We start from the raw sequence: 19,294 nt of genomic DNA on the forward strand, positions 1-19,294 counted from the left end.
AATCATCCTGCCTGAGCCTTCCAAGTAGCTGGAACTACAGGCAGGCACCACTATGCCCTGCTAATTTTTTTGATTTTTAGTAGAGATGAGGTCTCACTATGTTGCCCAGGTGGGTCTCAAACTTCTAGCCTCAAGCAATCCTCCCACTTCCACCTCCCAAAGTGCTGGATTTGATTTAGGTTTTCTAACATAAAACATGATCTGCTCTTTTCAACAACTTTGTATTATCAAAATTCAATCTAATTCAATATATATTTACCTCCAGCCTACTATATGCAAGACACTCACTGGTCATTCTACTTTTTAAATTAAGAAAAATAATAGCAAGTGAACTTGTTTTAGTTACAAAATTTTAAGCAAGGTATACATGTAATAATTCAAAGGGGTGGTTAAATTAAAAGTGAATTTGAAACCCGAATCTATATCACCAATTCTATTTTCATTTCCAACACTCATTCTAGCTGAAGAGTCAGTTATATTCTCTAAATTTAACCATCAAGTTGGCCAGCCTTTGTTTTTAAAACTAAGAGGAATGCTCTTTACAAAGAAATGCTTAAAATGAACATACACAATAAAGAATTTTGCCATGAAAAGAACCTTAAAATTTATACTGTAATGTGTCCTTATATTTCCAAAGTGTTTCACATCCAACATTTTATTTGATTCTCAGCACAACCCTATTTGGTATGTAAGTGCTGTTATTCCATTCCACAGAGGAAGACAGAGGATAAGAAGAGAAAAGCACCTTGCCCAGGATCACACAGGTGGTAAGTGAAGCGGCAGTTCTGGACCAAAACCTCACTTTCAGAGTCTAATTTGATGTTCTTTCCACTCTACTGTGATGCCTGGGGGTCACTCTTCACACTGTGGGCAGCACTTACAATGCTTTCGCAGCTGACTAGATCATAGTACTATCATAATGACTGCCATTTATTAAGCATCAACCAGGTATTACACAGATGGAAGTTACACACATATCACAGAGATTAAATAAATTGGACAGGCAAAGTATACAGCCCAGGATTTGGCACATAGTAATTATTCCATTAACAGCAACTTTCGGTATTATTTCTAATTCATACAACTCTATAATCAATGAATTTTATCTCCATTTTTCAAATGAGGAAATTGAGGCTCAAAAAAGCTAGGTAACATGTCCAAGCCCACATAATCAGAAAGCAGCAGAACCCAGGATTCCAGCTCAAGTTTGACCAACTCCAGAGCCCCTTTGTCACTGGGACTTTCTCTGATGCAGAAAGTCAGAGTATGCACATTAAAAAAAAAAAGAGAGAAGTATGTTATTAAAAATTATGAGAGGACATTTTCCTATTACCTTAATAGGCCAAGCAGGCAAAGGCTGTAAAAAGTTAGATGCATAAGGATAGTCCACCATTGCCAGATTCACCCAGGTTTCAGAGATCCAGTCTTTCAAATGTTGGATGTCCTGAGAAGTTAATGGGCTGCATAAGTGAAGGGCTCCAGTAAGCCACTGCAAACCACTGCCTGGGAATAGAATCACATTGTTGGAATCTAAAAAGTACTGGTCAACAGATGGCTTTACAGATAATGTATTCTTCACATAGTATTTTAGAAAACTCAATCTTTTATACCCCTTCTCCCAGGATATTTTTAGAGCAACTGGAGAATCCCATGACAGACAAGTTGCCTATCCTCATAGAGTTTACCAGAATTAGTATGCAGAATTATTCTCCCTTTTTAAGATACTACTAAAATGAATAAATAGGAACACCATAGAACAAGAATATATAAACTACAACTAAGTAAGACAAATGGATGTATCTATCAAACAGTGCTGAGCAAAAGAGAGTAGACACAAAAAAAGACATGCTATGTAATTCCAATTACTAAAACATTTAAGAACAAGTAAAAATTAACCTATGGTTCTAGAAGTGAGGATGTTTTTGCTGGATAGGTATGGAGGTTGTGACTGAAAAGGCACAAGGAGATTTCTGAGATGCTGGCAATGCCCTTTATTGATTTAAATGCTAATTACACTGTGTCCTTGTTTTGTGAAAATTCATCAAGCTATGTATTTTGATTTGTATAATTTTCTGTATGTACATTATGCTTTAATAAAATGTTTACTTAAAAAGTGACAACTACTGAATTTAACAAATGAAAGGCTAAATAAACACACAATTCCATTCTCTTAATTAAAGCTTACCAGTACTTGAGAGTCGATTAATGGCATCCCAGGACCTGCGGATGCTCTCTGAACAATGTGGACCACTTTTCTTAAAATCTGTAGTTACAATCTTCATAAATACACCACAAGGTACTAAATCCTCAAACTGCCAGATAGGGGCAGAAGCTGCAAGAGCTCTAAATGACAAGAAAATCAAAGAAGGAAAAAAGAAAAGAAAAAAAAAAAAAAAATATATATATATATATATATGTGTGTCATCTAAATCAAGTTTTAAAGTTGAAACTTATAATAAAAATAGTGAGAAAAATAACACAGCTGTTAATGAGACAGAAGCCAGAAATCTCAGTGCAGTAGAATGGAACATGTTTTACCCAAAATGAACCTCTACGTTTGCCTTGATAATCATTAAGAAACACTCATGTCCAGTATAAATGCACTTACCCAACTGCCATATGAGGATATTTCATCCTAAACCAGGCTGCAAGCATGCCACCATAGGAGCCTCCTATGGCAATGACAGGTTGATTTTCAGCTCCTGGGATTGTTCTTTTCAAGTGTTTGATTAACTCTGCAAAATCAGCCAGAGCTTGTTCTGATGTCAGAAAATTCAAGTGTCTGGAATCCTAAAGAAAAATAACAAAGAACATGGGTATAAATGTGCACATAATAGCAGCTTAGGAATAGCATGGATCCAGAAGAGAGCCAGTGTCAGATAAGCTTTTCTCCAAATAGAATTTCTAGGCAATTGTACTAAAACGCCTAGTCAAAGCAATAGCTGTGTGGATTTAAACTCAGGAAAATTATTTTAAGTTTGTGGAAGAACATAATGTACTTCGCATGCAAGTGTAATTTCTATTAAATGCTATTTACCAAAGACTTTGTTTAAGGTTGTAGAAACAACAGAACAAATTGTAGGTAAAATTTAATAGCAAATATGATAGAATATAAACTAAGTTTAATAGATAACTGTTATAACTTTTGTTTTAAATCTTGGCACATTTAAAATGTCTACCACATAGGCAAATATAAACTAAATCTAGTGGACAATTGAGGGAAGAATCACCAGTAAAAATAAAACTCACCCTTCTTTATCGGAAAGATTATGTATGACCTCGGCCATATCAACAACTGAAACAAAGTAGCCTACCTATTTTAAACAACTATAAAATTGGAAAGAAAAAAACTATTTTCAGGTATTGGAAAACAGGCAACACAAGACATTGATCTTTTAGAAAAGGAAAACTCATAATGTTAAGTTTCATAATCGTCCTGCTCTCTACATGAAGACAATTTCCCTATTGCAGAAGGCGAAGCTTAGTGTCCTGCTGAGCTGAGAAGGCTAAGAAGGTCTTTTAAAATATGTCTGCAAATTTTTGACACTCCTTCCTTTAAAAGGTGAAGCTTAATTCCACTCCCTTTGAATTTGGATGGGATTTAATGACTTCCTTCTAATTAATAGAATGGGGCAGAAATAATGATACGTGACTATGAAGGTTAGGTCATTAAAAATACACTGCAGCTTCCACCTTGCTCTCCTGCACTGCCAACTTTGAGGGAAATTAGTTGCCTTGTAATGAACTCAAGTAGGCCCTTAACTGCAGCCTCTTGTCAACATCCAGTACCAGTTTTATCTCTTATGTGAGTGATCCTCCATATGAGTAGAAAGGCTCTCCAGCCCCAGTCAAGCCTTCAGATGACTGCAGCATCAGCTGACATCCTAACCTCATGAGACCCCCTGAAGCAGAACCACCTAGCTAAACCACTCCTAATTCTTCACCCATGGGAACTATAAAGTAATAGATATTTATTGCTGTTTTAAGCCATGAGGTTTGAGGTACATCTTTACATAGCAATAGATAACTACCATAATACATACCTCTATTAGGCTACCCTGTTTGACTTTCATGCTTTGGTCTCACCATTCTGATTCCTTCCGTCATCTGGCATATTACTGAATCACACAGATCCCATCATTCCTATCTCCTATATATGCCTCCTACTCCTTTAGCTTTCCCCCCTCTTCCAAGATATATGCCTTCTTACCTCCTCTCTCCCTGTCTGTCACTATCCTTTACTTCTAGTTTTTATGGCACTCTGTACAGTTGAGTGCATTTTTTTTTCTAATCCTGCATAATATCTGTAATATCTCTCATGCTACTGACATATTCTGTGAGCACACAAAGGGAAAGACGTATATCAAAAAGAGCCCCTGGCTCCATTTTGCTAACACAGTATCAATCACAGAAACCTAGGAGAAGAAGTTATGTTTCTATCTACAACAAGCTAACTGCCTCCCAAGGTTTCAGGACCTGTCAAGTCCCCTAATCAGATATTTATGCAAAATATCAAGCTAAAGAATGAATTTCCCATACAGCCCAACAAATACCAGCAAATTATCCCACTTTCTATTTATAGCACAACACTTTTACTTATTTTTACTCATGCATTTATTTATAATATGAGATAGTAAAACCTCCCTTTTAAAAATAAAAAACTCCTTTCAAAACAGGCAGCCTAGTAAAGGACTGGCCCCAAGTCCTTACAGCTGAGAGTTCCCAAAAGCATTTGTATATACTGGTGGTCTTAGGAAGCACACAAACATTTTTAATGGAACATTTATTGCTTTATTTTAGTGTAATTTGGAAAGAATAACCAGTACATAGAGCCCTTGGTTAAGATAATGCTAAGTTTAAAAAGTGAGTTGGTTAAAGAAAAACATTAAGTAAATAATAGTACATGTGGCAAATTAATGTAGCCAAAGTCACAAGGGTAGAAGTACATGAATGACTCCGTTGAAGAAAAAGTGTCCTGGTTTATTAGGTAGAGAGTCTGTGACAAAGGCCAAAGCTCCTGTGAGAACAGGAGACGTTCAAAGGGAATCCAAGAGGCCAGTTGACCTTAATGCATCATACAGCTTATTTGTCCTTATTTTATTGATTTTATTTTATTAAAAACATCAGATAAATTTGTTATGCTCATTGTATTTTTTCCAGTGGCAGGCTCAATAATTTAAGTGTACAATTTATAAAGCGGAATTGTTTACTGATATTTTTGAAATAGTAAAAAGTTCCTTGTACTGTCTCTGCAGCCACAGAGTAAAATTTAACTTCCTGAGGCACACCAAGTTAAAAACTGATTAACATTAAGAATTATAATAAAATGGCTTAAAAAAAACCTCAATCTGTTCAAATTGTATCTAAAAAGAAACTACTAAATATAAACTATTGAGCTTTCAGGCATTTCAAATTAAAGTTGTCTCACAGTGGGACATGTAATTTAGAAACTATTCTAAATTGAAAAGAAAAAACTTGTAACTTAAAAGTAAAAAGTATCTTTACCTTGAATGAGTTGTCACCAAAGGGGAGAGACTCTCCATAGTATCGATGTTCAGCAAACACCAACATAGCTTTCAGTTCCTCAGCCACATCCCACATGAACCCCTAAGAAGAGTTTACAAAATCACAGGATAAAATCAGGATGTGAAAGTCACTGAACCGTTTGGCAAACCATATGAAATACATGTTAAGCCAGACCAAAAAGAGCACTCTAAAAAGTTGCACAATTTATGTTTGTGCTACAAATAAATGACATAATTGCTGTCTTATTGTTGCATATCAATCTCACACTTTATGAGTGAAACAATTAAAAATAATCCCAAGTTGCTCATCCGCTAGTCATCCATGTCTTTTTATCCTGACACTCTAGCCCTAGAATCAACATTATGTCTAAAATGGTCTTCACGTACAAAGAGCCAGTACAAATCCTACTGAAATTATTTTTAAATAAGGAGGAGGGACTCTTCCCTAACTCATTCTATAAAGCTAGCATCATTATGATACAAAACGTGGCAGGGACACAATGAAACAAGAAAACTTCAGGCCAATATCCCTGATGAAAATAGATGTAAAAACCCACAACCAAAAACTAGCTAACAAAAATCCAGCAGCATCAAGAAGTTAATTTACCAGAATCATATAGGCTTTATTCCTGGATGCAAGGTTGGTTCAACATACACAAATCAATAAATGGAATTCACCACATAAACAGAATTCAAAAATAAAAACCATGTGATCATCCCAATAGATGCAGAAAAGGCCTTCGATAAAATTCAACATTCCTTCATGGTAAAAATTCTCAATAAACTAGGTATTGAAGGAACATACCGCAACATAAGAAGAGCCATTTACAACAAACCCATACTGAATGGGCGAAAGCTGGAAGCATTCCCCTTGAGAACTATGACAAGGCAAGGATGTTCTGTCTTAGCACTCCTATTCAACATAGGACTGGAAGTTCTAGCCAGTGCAATCAGGCAAGAGAAAGAAATAAAAGGCACCCAAAGAGGAAAAGAGGACATCAAACTATCTTTTTTCACAGATGAGATGATGCTACACCTAGAAAACCCCCACAGACTCCGCCAAAAGGCTTCTAGAAGTGACAAAAGAACTTCAGTAAAGTTTCAGTATCAAATTCAGTGTATAAAAATCAGTAGCATGTCTATACACCAATAACAATCAAGCTAACAGCCAAATCAAAAACACAATCCCATTTACAATAGCCATAAAAAGAATGAAATATCCAGGAATACAGCTAACCAAGGAAGTGAAACATCTCTACAATGAGAATTACAAACCACTGCTGAAAGGCATCAGAGACAACACAAACAAATGGAAAGACATTCCATGTTCATACATAGGAAGAATCAATATTGTTAAAATGGCTATACTCCCCAAAGTAATTTACAGATTCAATACTATTGCTATCAAACTACCAACATTTTTCACGGAGTTAGGAAAAAAAATAAATAAACTCTTGAAATCCATATACAACAACAACAACAACAACAAAAACTTGAATCGCCAAAGCAATCCTAAGCAAGAAAAACGAAGCCAGAGGCATCACACTACCTGACTTCAAACTATACTGCAAGGCTACAATAACCAAAACATCAGGTACTAGTACAAAAATAGGCATGCAGACCAATGTAACAGGATAGAGAATCCAGAAATAAAGCCACACACCTGCAACCACCTGATCTTAAATAAAGTCAACAATAACAAGCAATGGGAAAAGGACTCCCTATTCAATAAAATGGTGCTTGGATAACTGGCAAGCCATACGCAGAAGATTGAAACTGGACCCCTTCCTTTCACCATATACAAAAATCAACTCAAGATGGATAAAAGACTTAAATATAAAACTGGAAACTATAAAAAGCCCAAAAGCCCTAGAAGAAAACCTAGGAAATATCATTCTGGACATCAGCCTTGGCAAAGAATTTATGACTAAGTCCCAAAAAGCAACTGCAACAAAAACAAAAACTGACAAGTGAGACCTAATTAAACTAAAGAGCTCCTGCACGACAAAAGACACTATCAACAGGGTAAACAGAAAACCTACAGAATAAGAGAAAATATTTGCAAACTATGCATCTGACAAAGGCCTAATGTCTAGAATCTATAAGGAACTTAAATTTACAATAAAAGGGCCGGGCGTGGTGTCTCATGCCTGTAATCCCAGCACTTTGGGAGGCTGAGGCAGGCGGATCACGAGGTCAGGAGATCGAGACCATTCTGGCTAACACGGTGAAACCCTGTCTCTACTAAAAATGCAAAAAAATTAGCCAGGCGTGGTGGCGGGCGCCTGTAGTCCCAGCTACTCGGAGGCTGAGGCAGGAGAATGGCGTGAACCCGGGAAGCGCAGCTTGCAGTGAGCCGAGATCCGGCCACTGCACTCCAGCCTAGGCGACAGAGCGAGACTCTGTCTCAAAAATAAATAAATAAAATAAATAAATTTACAAGAAAAAACAAACAACCCCATTAAAAAGTGGGCAAAAGACATGAACATAAACACTTTTCAAAAGAAGACATACACAAGGCCAACAAACATGAACAAATGCTCAACATCATTAATCATCAGAGAAATGCAAATTAAAACCACAATGAGATACCATCTCATACCAGTTAGAATGGCTATTATTTAAAAAGAGTCAAAAAATAACAAGATATTGGTGAGGTTGTGGAGAAAAGGGAACGCTTACAAACTGTTAGTAGGATATAAATTAGTTCAGCCGCTATGGAAAGCAGTTTGGAGATTTCCCAAAGAACTTGAAATAGAACTATCAGTCAGCCCACCAATCCTCACTACTGGGTAAATAGAACTATCACTCAGCCCACCAATCCTCACTACCTGAAGAAAAATAGGCCAGGTGTGGTGGCTCATGCATGTAATCCCAGCACTTTGGGAGGCCAAGGCAGGTGGATCACTTGAGTCCAGGAGTTCGAGACCAGCCTGGGCAACATAGTGAAACCCTTTTCTCTACAAAAAATAAAATTAAAAAATAAATAAAAATTTAAAATAAACCATTCTACCAAAAAGACACATGCACTTGCATGTTCATCTTAGCACTGTTTGCAATATCAAAGACACAGAATCAACCTAGATACCCTTCAACAGTGGACTGGATAAAGACAATGTGGTCTATATACACCACAGAATACTACATAGTCATTAAAAAGAACGAAATCATATCCTTTGTGGTAACATGGATGTAGCTGGAAGTCATTATCCTAAGTGACCTAATAGAGCAATAGAAAACCAAACACTGCATGTTCTCACTTACAAGCAGGAGCTAAACACTGAATAAACATGGCCACAAAGATGGGAACAATAGACACTGCATGACTACTAGAGGGGCTGGGGGCTAACAGCGCAGGGGGTGTGGGTGTGGAGCATGAATTCAACAACTACGTATCAGGTACTATGCTTACTACCTAGGTGATGGGATCATTCATACACCAAATCTCAGCACACACAATTTACCCAAGTTAACAAACCTGCACATGTACCCCCTAAACCTAAAATAAAAGTCAAGAAAAAAAAACTACAATGGAGAGAAAACAAATTAAATAAAAATAAAAAGTAACTTCAACTTTAAAAAAAAAATTATCTTCAAATTGCACTGTTTGCCAAATCTTCTAGGAAAGAGCTAAAGATATCGAAAGCAGCTGTCTACTCACAGGCATTGACAACATAAAAGAGAAAACAAAACAAACAAGCATACTAAACTCCCTAAGGGTTTTCAATTAATAAATAGTAGCTCACAATGGCTAAAATAACTCAGTGTTTATAATGTGCCAGGCACTGTTCTAAGCATTTTATATGTATTAATTCACTTAAATATTACAGCAATCTCTGAAATAGGCACTTTGATTAACTCCATTTTATAGACAAGAGCATTGAGGCACAAGAGTTTAAATAACCTTCAACATTCACACAGCTAGCAAGCAGCAGAGCCATGATTCAAACATAGGTGTCTGGCTCCAGAGCACCATCATCAAGAACTGTTAGATCTCCTTGCTAGAATCATCTATATCTGGTCATTAGCCAATCATTTCATTTTTTCACTTACTCAGTTGTGGCCTCAGAATCTTTTCTCAACAAAGCATTCTAGGTAATCAACATCAAAGGATTAGATTTAGATTTAGCACAGATTAAAACTATTTGTCAATCCTAGTGCACACTGTTGCTATTTAGTGAGTTCCTGCTGCCTAACAAAGACTAAGAACCTCAAGTGTTTTTGTTTGTTTTGATCAATAAATGAACAATTAGAAGAGTCATACACATGTAAGAATAGAGAATTTAACCAGATATTTGTGATGGTTTCAATAACCTCCACTTTCTCTCTTAAGAATCTACTCATCCCCTGCCATTTAACTACAAATCCTGCAAACACCCAGCTCAAGCATGCCCACCTCTGCCGGCCCCACCTTGGCAGTGCTGATCACTCCCCCTTCTCAACACCACTGTGCTAGGTATATGTCCCTGGTACTGTGCCGCAAATTTTGCTTACATGTAGGTCACACACACACCAGACCATGAGTATCTTAAGAGTAAAGATCATCCATTAAAATGTCCAGACCTCTGTGCAGTTGACTTCAGGCTTTGAGAGGAGGCAACTTCATTGAACTAGTTCAAAAAGTAATAAGTGATCCATTTCAGGAGTATTCTTATTTTTCAAAAGAGGTTCATGTAATATATCAACATCTTTTAACATTATGTGCTTGCAAGTCCCTTAATCTTCTTTAAGTCTTTACACAACTCCATGAACTATTATTACTGTATCCATTTAACAGATGAGACAACTGAGGCACAGAACAAGAAACTTACCCAAAGTCACACAGCAAAGTGGCGAAATCAGCATTCAAACCTTGTCAGTCTGGCTGAAGCCTTCACTCTTGACCACTGTGTGATTGCTGCCTCTGAACAAATTAATGTCCAGAAGTGAATGTGCACTGGAACGTTTTGGTATGTAAAGGAAGGTCTCTGGGCCTGGGGATGGGCCAGGATCTGCTCCTCTATGATCTGCCTCTAGTCAGTTCTTTGGAACTGTTCCTACACTGAATATCTCTTCCTTTCCACCACTTCCTGAGAACAGAGATACCCCAGCAAACCTTAAGTTCTGCCACAGTGTCTGTCAAAGTAGTGCCTAGTGAAGGCAGGAACAGCTACCTACCTATAATAAAAGAGAATGGAAACTGGAAAAATCACTGGAGAGGAGAAGTTACCCTATGGCCTTCACATAAAACGAAAGTCACACCAAAAGGAGAAAAGAGACAAGGCAGCCTCTGTTATTTCACAGAATAACAGAACGGGAATCTGATGGAAAGGAGGTCCTGATTTCACTTGCCACTGATCTAAAAGCAATAGGCATCCTAGGATCTCATGTCTCTGGGAATTATTTTATTTCAACTAACTTACTTAGATTCTTAACATTCCTAAGGAAATAATCAGAAATGAGAAATACAATAACAACGTAATTGGGTTCATATCTTTACTTTAAATTCATATACCAGTTCAACAAACATTTACTGAGACCTCCTGATACCAAGCATCATGCCAGATGTTGGCATTGGGGATAAGACATAATTCATTCCCCACTTTAAGGTAGTTCACAACTAGTTTTTTGGTAAAAAGTTGACATTTTCTCATCACAGCACTGACACGTTGAAAAGGGGCATTTCTTCCTTTCACATATCTTTTGAAATTAAGTTTTGTTCATGGATTTCAGCATTATAAAAGGCGATAGAAAATATAGTCAGGGAAGCAAGCTAACAGGCTATATACTATTTTTAACCCTCACAAATAAAAGAAAATGGTAGAACAGGAAAGCTAAACTAAAATGTAGCTACAACTTTACCTTTTCCCATCCTTATTTGCATATTTTTTTCTCATTTGCATTGGCTTTGTTTAGGTTTTATTCATTCATTCATTTAACAGATGTTTATCACCTTCTATATGTCCCGGACACTGACAATATAACACTAAACATAGAAAAATTCCTGCCCTTGCTTTCACCTTCTAGAGACCATAATCAAAATAAACTGTACTCAGTAACATTCTTATCCCTGTTTCCCTTATATTCTTGTTCACTCTAGAAATAAGCTGGGATTTTAAAAACAAAGCAAAGCAAAACAAAAAACAAAAAACTTGCAAAATTCAATTCTCTGGGATGTTCAGGCAGTCCATGAAAAATAAAATGAAATAATTCAATTATCCAAAAATTGTACATTATCCTTTTCATTTGTAATTCTTGAAGGCTGAATATGCAGACTTATTGGATATCTGTATTTAATTCTTTTATGAACTTTCTATTCATGTACTTTTGCTATTTTTCTATTATTAGTGAGTTAATTTTTTTGTTATTTTTAATAGAACTTTACAATTAAGAACAGTAATGCTTGGTCATATATACTGCAAAACATTTCTTCCAAGTTATCATAATAAAAGTCAAATTGAGCACTGGAATTTCATGAATCTGCACATACCGTGTTATTACAAAACCAGATGATGTCCCCTTCATTACCAGTGTAGAAAAGTATCGATCCACCATTTTTCTTCCAGTATTTATCAGCTACTAGGTACCGCTGATTAAAAGTTTTCACAGTATTAAATCCAAAATGATCAACCTGTGATAAAAACAAAATAAACAAAACATATTTCAAAGGAAAGTAATAAAATGAGATCAACACAAAGGTAATTAATTCTTCCATTAAAATCAATCTATACTACAAAAATAATCAGAAGAAATTTTAAACTTCATTGTTTTATTATTAATAGTAATATTGATAATATTATTTTGAAATCATTTTCTTTGTATTATAAAATAAAGCAATGTTTGCTATTGGTAGTCAAGATTTTCAATGTGAAAGAAAAAATACAATTATAAAGTCAAGTAGCTACTTAAAAACATAACGTTAAAATTGAATCGTTAATACAATGTGAACCCTTTTTAAATTTTTTAATGCATTTTTTAATTGGCAAATAAAATTTTACATATGGTGTATATAACATGATGTTCTGAAATATGTATACACTGTCGAATGGCCAAATTGAGCTAATTAACATAAGCATTACCTCACATATTTATCATTTTCTGTGGTAAGAACACTTAAAATCTACTCCCTTAACAATTTTTAAGTATATAATACATCCTATTATTTTTCAAAATACAGTTTTCCCCTACTATCTGAATTTTCATTATACACAGTTTCAATATTAAAAATTCATGAACTAAGCAGACTACTGAAAAGGTCCATAAACCTTGTCATCCCAGCACACCACAGACATTCTAAGTTATAAGATTTTCATGTCTATACCATTCCCACCAAAAGAAACTAGGGCTTATTAGTGAAGTGGCTGAGTGACATTTGGGACAAGAAAGCTGCAAGATAAGCCTATGCATTTTGCTGTGCAAGGAAGCAAGAAAGTGCTCAGAATTAATGGAGAGTTACATTTAAAGAACGTAGGAACCAACTACAAGGGACTATCACTGGCAATCGTTTTAATAAATTGAATGTAAAACAAAAACAAATTAAACATAAAGAGAATAATCACTGTAGTTAATTGAAACATTCAATTCATGAAACTCCATTCATCCACAAAAATATTTTTAAAAAGGAAAGAAAGGAAAAAGTTAATTTGCCACCATTGAAGTTGTCTATTAAATCAACTCCTTACTTTGAAATTGGGAATTAAAAAGTAAAAAATTCAACATTTAACCTGCCTGTCCAACAGAACTGTATTTGATGGCAGCGAATAGTCCCAGTTAATAAAGAAGAGCTGTGTTTAGTCAAATGTCAGCTAATGTAGAAGGAATGACAGAGTTAGAATAATGACAGTTCTGTAAATTTACTGATTCAGGCAAGAATTACCAATTGGTGTTAAAAGCATTAGGAAAACGGATAATATGAAAATGAACATTCATATAGTATCAGAGTAATACCATAGAGAATACTCTCTTGTCACAAGGGGAAAACATAACTACAATGGAAGGATCAGGCTGTCATCACTTTAATCTAGTAATCAATTTTGTTAGCATCATCAATGGTAGAGCAGGCAAGGATTATGTATCTCCTCATGTGGCACAACTTGAAGCCCATATCACCTATGATGTGTTCCTGCCAAAAATGTTCCATTTTATCTTAATCCAGCCTTTAGATCTAATTTCCAGGTTCCAGGAAATATAAAGGTAAAAGAGCAAGTTGAAGATACTTTAAACGGACAACAGATACTGAAGGCAGGACATTTTACAAGACAATTGACAAGGCAATATCATGAGAAAGCACTATTTTAGATTAAATGAATTTTAAGGAACATAAGATCCAGACATAATACATGACCCTGGATTGGATCCTAGTTTGAACAAACAATATTAAATAAAGATGTAGGGACAAATGTGTAATTTTAATACGGACTAGTTATTAAATGATACAGGTTGAGCATCCCTAATCCAAAACTCCAAAACCCAAATGCTCCAAATCTGAAACTTTTGAACACCAACATGATACTCAAGGGAAAGGCTCATTAGAGCATTTCAAATTTTGGATTTTCAGATTAGTTATATTCAATCAGTAACTATAATATGACTATTACATAATCAAAAAAAAAATCCAAAATCTGAAATGCTTCTGTTCCTAAGCATTTCAGAGAACAAATACTCAATTTGTACTAAAGACTTGTTCATTTTGTCAAAAGTGATCATATTGTTTTGGCTACATATGAAAATGATTTCTTAAACTGAACTTTAAATATATTTTTGAGATTTTTTTTACCCTTTGAGATTTTTTAACTTAATATTTAAAATGTAATTATCAAATACTACAACATGGTAAGATTCATGTACAACTATCTGAATTTACAGAGTTACCCTGCAGTACAGTCTCACTGAGCCTTTAGCATCATGGAGGCTGAATTCCTCAGTGCTTTGGAAGGACAGAAATGAGAATGCAGCACCAAGTCTGGATCAGACATATGCTGTTCCAGTGCTGCTCCAGTCTCCCAGGAACAGTGCTTAGTTCTGACCTAAACCAGACTGTAAACCCTGTAAGACTTTCCTAGGTCATTCTAAAACAGATGAGACTTCCTGCACCCAGCTCTATCTACATACACAGTTACCATTCACACCACAGGTTCCAAAACGCAAGTGTCTCAAAACTTTACCTAACTGCATACTTCCTGGTATCTATGATCATCACCATATGTAGTCCTAAAACATAATATTCTGATCTAAAGACTGTCTACTTTTCAGGAAAATAAGCAGTTTTTATGGACTAGGTATGTAATAATGATGTCCGTGTGCTATAAACCCTTCCATTATACATGTTAATTTACTCAATCTTTCACTCCACAAGAATCTATTGAACTCCTATTCTGGGCCAAATACTAAGCTAAGCAGTGGGATAAAGAGTTGGCTGAGCTACAGTCCCTGAATTTAACTTAAACGAACTCAACTATATCCACTCAGCCTAAAAATGAAAGGGCAAGAAAGGCAGACAGACAGTGAAAGGAAGACGGACAAGTGATTCCACCTGCTTCCATTCAGTTAGTACAGTAGTTCTCCACGTGAGGTCCCCGGACCAGCAGTATCAGCTTCACCTGGGAACTTGTTGGAAATGCAGTCACAGAAACTGTGGGGGTAAAACCCAGTAAACTGTGCTTTAACAAGCCCTACAGGTGATTCTGTAAAGTTTTGAAAATGACTGAGTTAGCATAAGCACCACAATAAGACATTAATTTGTTATTCCTTCTCTTGTTCTAGGTTTTAGAATAGCTAAAATACTGTAAGCATCTCACCATGCTGAATGAGACTCTGGTGTCTAAAGATTTGAATTACCACTGAACATACCCCCAAATATAAGCTAACTGTATCATTTGAAACTCAACATGAGAAACCACCACAGGAACACCTTTTGAAGCTCAGCAGGTTTCAACAGGGGAGGAAAAACTGACTGTGTTGGACTTAAAGAAAGGAGGCTCATGGCTCTCTAACAAGACACCTTCCCATGAGATTCTTGAAGATAATTTTGCCCTAATGATTTTCACCTCACCCACTGACTACAGAACTGAGTCTTCATGTAAACTGAGATATTGCTGTAGCCTTTAAAAGCATCCCACAGGCCAGGCGCGGTGGCTCAAGCCTGTAATCCCAGCACTTTGGGAGGCCGAGACGGGCGGATCATGAGGTCAGGAGATCGAGACCATCCTGGCTAATACGGTGAAACCCCGTCTCTACTAAAAAATACAAAAAACTAGCCGGGCGAAGTGGCGGGTGCCTGTAGTCCCAGCTACTTGGGAGGCTGAGGCAGGAGAATGGCGTGAACCCGAGAGGAGGAGCTTGCAGTGAGCTGAGATCTGGCCACTGCACTCCAGCCTGGGTGACAGAGCAAGACTCCGTCAAAAAAAAAAAAAAAAAAAAAGCATCCCACAAAGAAAAACATTAATAATCCAGTCTAAAATTTTCAAATTTGAAAACATGGGTATGTGTTTGTATATGTCATGCTAAATATAACTGATAAAAAGTTCTTGCCAGAGAAACACTTCCATCTAGAATCACAAGGGTCACAAGAACTTCAGAACCAGAGAAAGCCAAATTCCCTTGTGTGACCGTGCCCAAGGTACTCCTGCTCCTAGCAATAGCCTTGATCGTTAAGACTGGGGAAAAGAGAGGGGAACCCTGGCAAGAAAGCAGACTTGGGAGTTAACAGACCTGAACTTGAATCTCTTCTAACTGTGAAGCCTCGGGCAAATCACTTAACCTCTCTGAACCTTAGTGTCTTCCTGTATAAAATAAGGATAACCACGTATAATTCAAAGGATTGCTGTGAGGATAGGGAAAATGTACCTAAAGTACTAGGCATAGTTCCTGATATATACATGCTTAAAAGATGTTAGTTCTCTCCATCCCATCTGCACACCAATCCTAAGCACGGAGTACTTAGATGGGAGACAGATTAAGTTCTTCACAGAATTACAGGACCTTAGAATGTCAAAATCTCCCATTTTTTTAGTGCTTCACCTAGGTACTAAACAACTGGAAATATGTAGTGAAATGTCCTTTGCACAACTTGAATTTACAGATTTTCCTTGGCTCCTTCCTATCATCAAGGATATCAACTTCTGGCTAGATAACTAGATAGTTTTCAATACCTAATGGCCAGACACACTAGGGGCAGTATGCCCTCTGCTGTTGAGAAGTGGGACCCACATGCCACTTCCTGTTCTGGGCTCCTGAATAAAGATTTTATGAATCACAACACGAAAAGGTGACAAGGGCCTTAGAAACTATTGCCTCTGTGTTTCTCAACTGAAGAAATTAGGCTCGAAGAGGTCACGTGACTTGGCCATGGTCACAAGGCAGAGGCAGAGCTAGAACTTTATTTTTGCAATTTGGTTTATTGAGCCAATTAAAATAAATAATAGCACTGTAAAGACAACACAGTATGACTTCGGAAAGGAAACAAACCTCTCTAGTCATGCACAGCAGTTCTTTCTAGCATATGGCTCAAGAAATTTCATTTTTTTTTTTTAATTTTTTGTATGGTCCAAGAAATTTCAAAGCATGCTTCCCCACTTTACCACGTGGAGGAGAAATAGATCTGTGAGAATGGGTAGGCAAGAAGAAAAGAGACCATTCTTGAAATGATGTTTATTATACAAAAGTAATTATTTGGACTTTAAAACTGCTCAAGAATAAAGTTTGCATACAGAAAAATCAGTAGCAACATTACATCTGTTAGTTTTGCTGGCAACTTGGGGACAGCGTGTGTGGAAGAGGTGGGGATGGGAGGGAATAACACAGAGCACCTACCACGTGTCTGCCACTGCGCTGTTGCTTTACACATATCCCTTCACCATCTCAGCAGTTACCCTCTGGGGCACTTTCATCACCCAGTTGTAAAATAAGAAGGCTGATGCTCAGAGAGGTCAGATAGCTTGCCCAAGGGAATGTAACTAATAATTAGGAATCAAATGTAATTCTTTTCATGTGCTTTTAACCCCTACCCAATCCCACCTCCAAGAAAACCCAGATCTTTATACTCATTGCATTATAACATGCTCATGCAGATAAAGCTGACTATAAACTTCAACGCTCAGTAGGGGACACTCAGAGTGAGTATCTTTCTCCTAAATTTGCAAAATGAAGGACAAATCTCCCAGCCATTTACTAACAGTTACATTGCAGAATATGTGGAATGTTGGTCTTTTCACTGACCTGACAATAATTGTTACTACACTACTATTGCTAACTCCATTAGGCCACTGATAAAACCAAAATCACATTGGCTCCTTCTCAGCAGCCTTCGGTTTTAGAAAATTCAGTATGCAGTTGGATTTATTCAGGCACCCAGATGTCTAATAACAGTTAACTAAAATTTTACTAAAGATACAAAAAGTGTACCCAGAGATATACATGACCAAAAAAATTAACTAATGCCTCCAATAAATCAAAGCACCTTAAAGGAGTTTTTCATGTGCTCTGGTTTTCAACTCTAATGCAGAGACGCTAAAATAAAATAAGACCTTCTTTCTCCCATTTGATGTATGTGTCCTATATTAATTTGGGGATTGTGGGGTTACATTCCATTAGAGTTCTTAAATGGATACTGACAACTTTCTGGGCAAGCTCAATTGATATCCCCTGAAAGGATGGACACCTTTATGTTAGAAGAACACAGGTTCCCAAAGAAGGACTAAAACGTGGCAGGAAGGTGGAGTTTAGACAAGCCCTAGATCTACAGTTGGAGAAGGATGGATGTCTAGGAGTGGGTTCCTACTAAGTTGTCCCTCACACACGGGCACCCTAGAGCTAGGACAAGATCAGAGAGCAAGCCACATCCTATGATTCAGATCTCTGGCTCTTGGATGACTCCCGATTTATTTCTTCTTTATTATGTCAAGGCCTTTCAAAAACCCTGCTTAAATGTTCTAGCTTTACTCATCCGTACAATGAGGATACCAGAAAGTATTGGAGATTAAATTTGACTTAAAGAATTAAAGGGGAAACAGTATCCCCCAGAAAGTGTGGTGGTGGCAAAGGAAATGCTAACAAGTCCCTCCAAGAGGAAGGTGAGTCCAAGAAGGAACTGTCCTCCCTTCCCACAAAGATGCTCTCGTCATTGCCAATCTTAACGGGTCGAGCTTCCATCTTAACAAAAAGGGTGGAAGTCCTCGCCGAGATATCTTTCAAAGGCAATCATCTTTGTACGTAATAAGACACTGCTCCTCTTTACACGCCCTTCTATAAGTGTTAACCAGGAGAGAGAACTGCATTCCCTGACTCCTATGCTTTTTTTTCCTAACATGCCTCTAATCTTAAAAATGAGACTCTTAGAAATAAATTTATTTAAAGAGAAAATGGTAAATGAGAAAGGGAAGAAAATAAATGATAATGGGAGAATCCATCATGGGGAAAATTTGGTGCCCCAGCCTCCTATACTCAGATAGTTTGAAAGGCAAAAACACAATAGCTACCGCAGTGCCCTTGTACATGGCAGATACTTTATAGATAATTGTTTTTATTTTATTTTATTTTTTGAGCCAGAGTCTTGCTCTGTCACCCAGGCTGGAGTGCAGTGGCGTGATCTCAGCTCTCTGCAACCCCCGCCTCCTGGGTTCAAGTAATTCTCCTGCCTCAGCCTCGCTAGTGGCTGGGATTACAGGTGTCCACCACCACACCCGGCTAATTTTTGTATGTTTAGCAGAGACAGGGTTTCACTATGTTGGCCAGGCTGGTCTCGAACTCCTGACCTCAAGTGATCCGCCTGCCTCAGTCTCCCAAAGTGCTGG

The 19,294-nt window shown here is 37.0% G+C and overlaps 1 protein-coding gene across 1 annotated transcript in view; it reads right to left on the bottom strand.

Moving 5' to 3' along the window:
• PRCP (prolylcarboxypeptidase) overlaps positions 1-19,294 on the bottom strand; it is an 81,351-nt gene that overhangs the window by 23,283 nt on the left and 38,774 nt on the right. Inside the window, exons 2-6 of the mRNA XM_005579213.4 lie at positions 11,995-12,135; positions 5,506-5,607; positions 2,609-2,790; positions 2,186-2,343; positions 1,334-1,503 (exon numbers count right to left, since the gene is read on the bottom strand). Coding sequence (XP_005579270.3) covers positions 1,334-1,503; positions 2,186-2,343; positions 2,609-2,790; positions 5,506-5,607; positions 11,995-12,135 — 753 coding nt within the window. The remainder of the gene's footprint in view (positions 1-1,333; positions 1,504-2,185; positions 2,344-2,608; positions 2,791-5,505; positions 5,608-11,994; positions 12,136-19,294) is intronic.

Source organism: Macaca fascicularis, chromosome 14 (assembly GCF_037993035.2).
Source record: "Macaca fascicularis isolate 582-1 chromosome 14, T2T-MFA8v1.1".
NCBI classification, from domain to species: domain Eukaryota; kingdom Metazoa; phylum Chordata; class Mammalia; order Primates; family Cercopithecidae; genus Macaca; species Macaca fascicularis.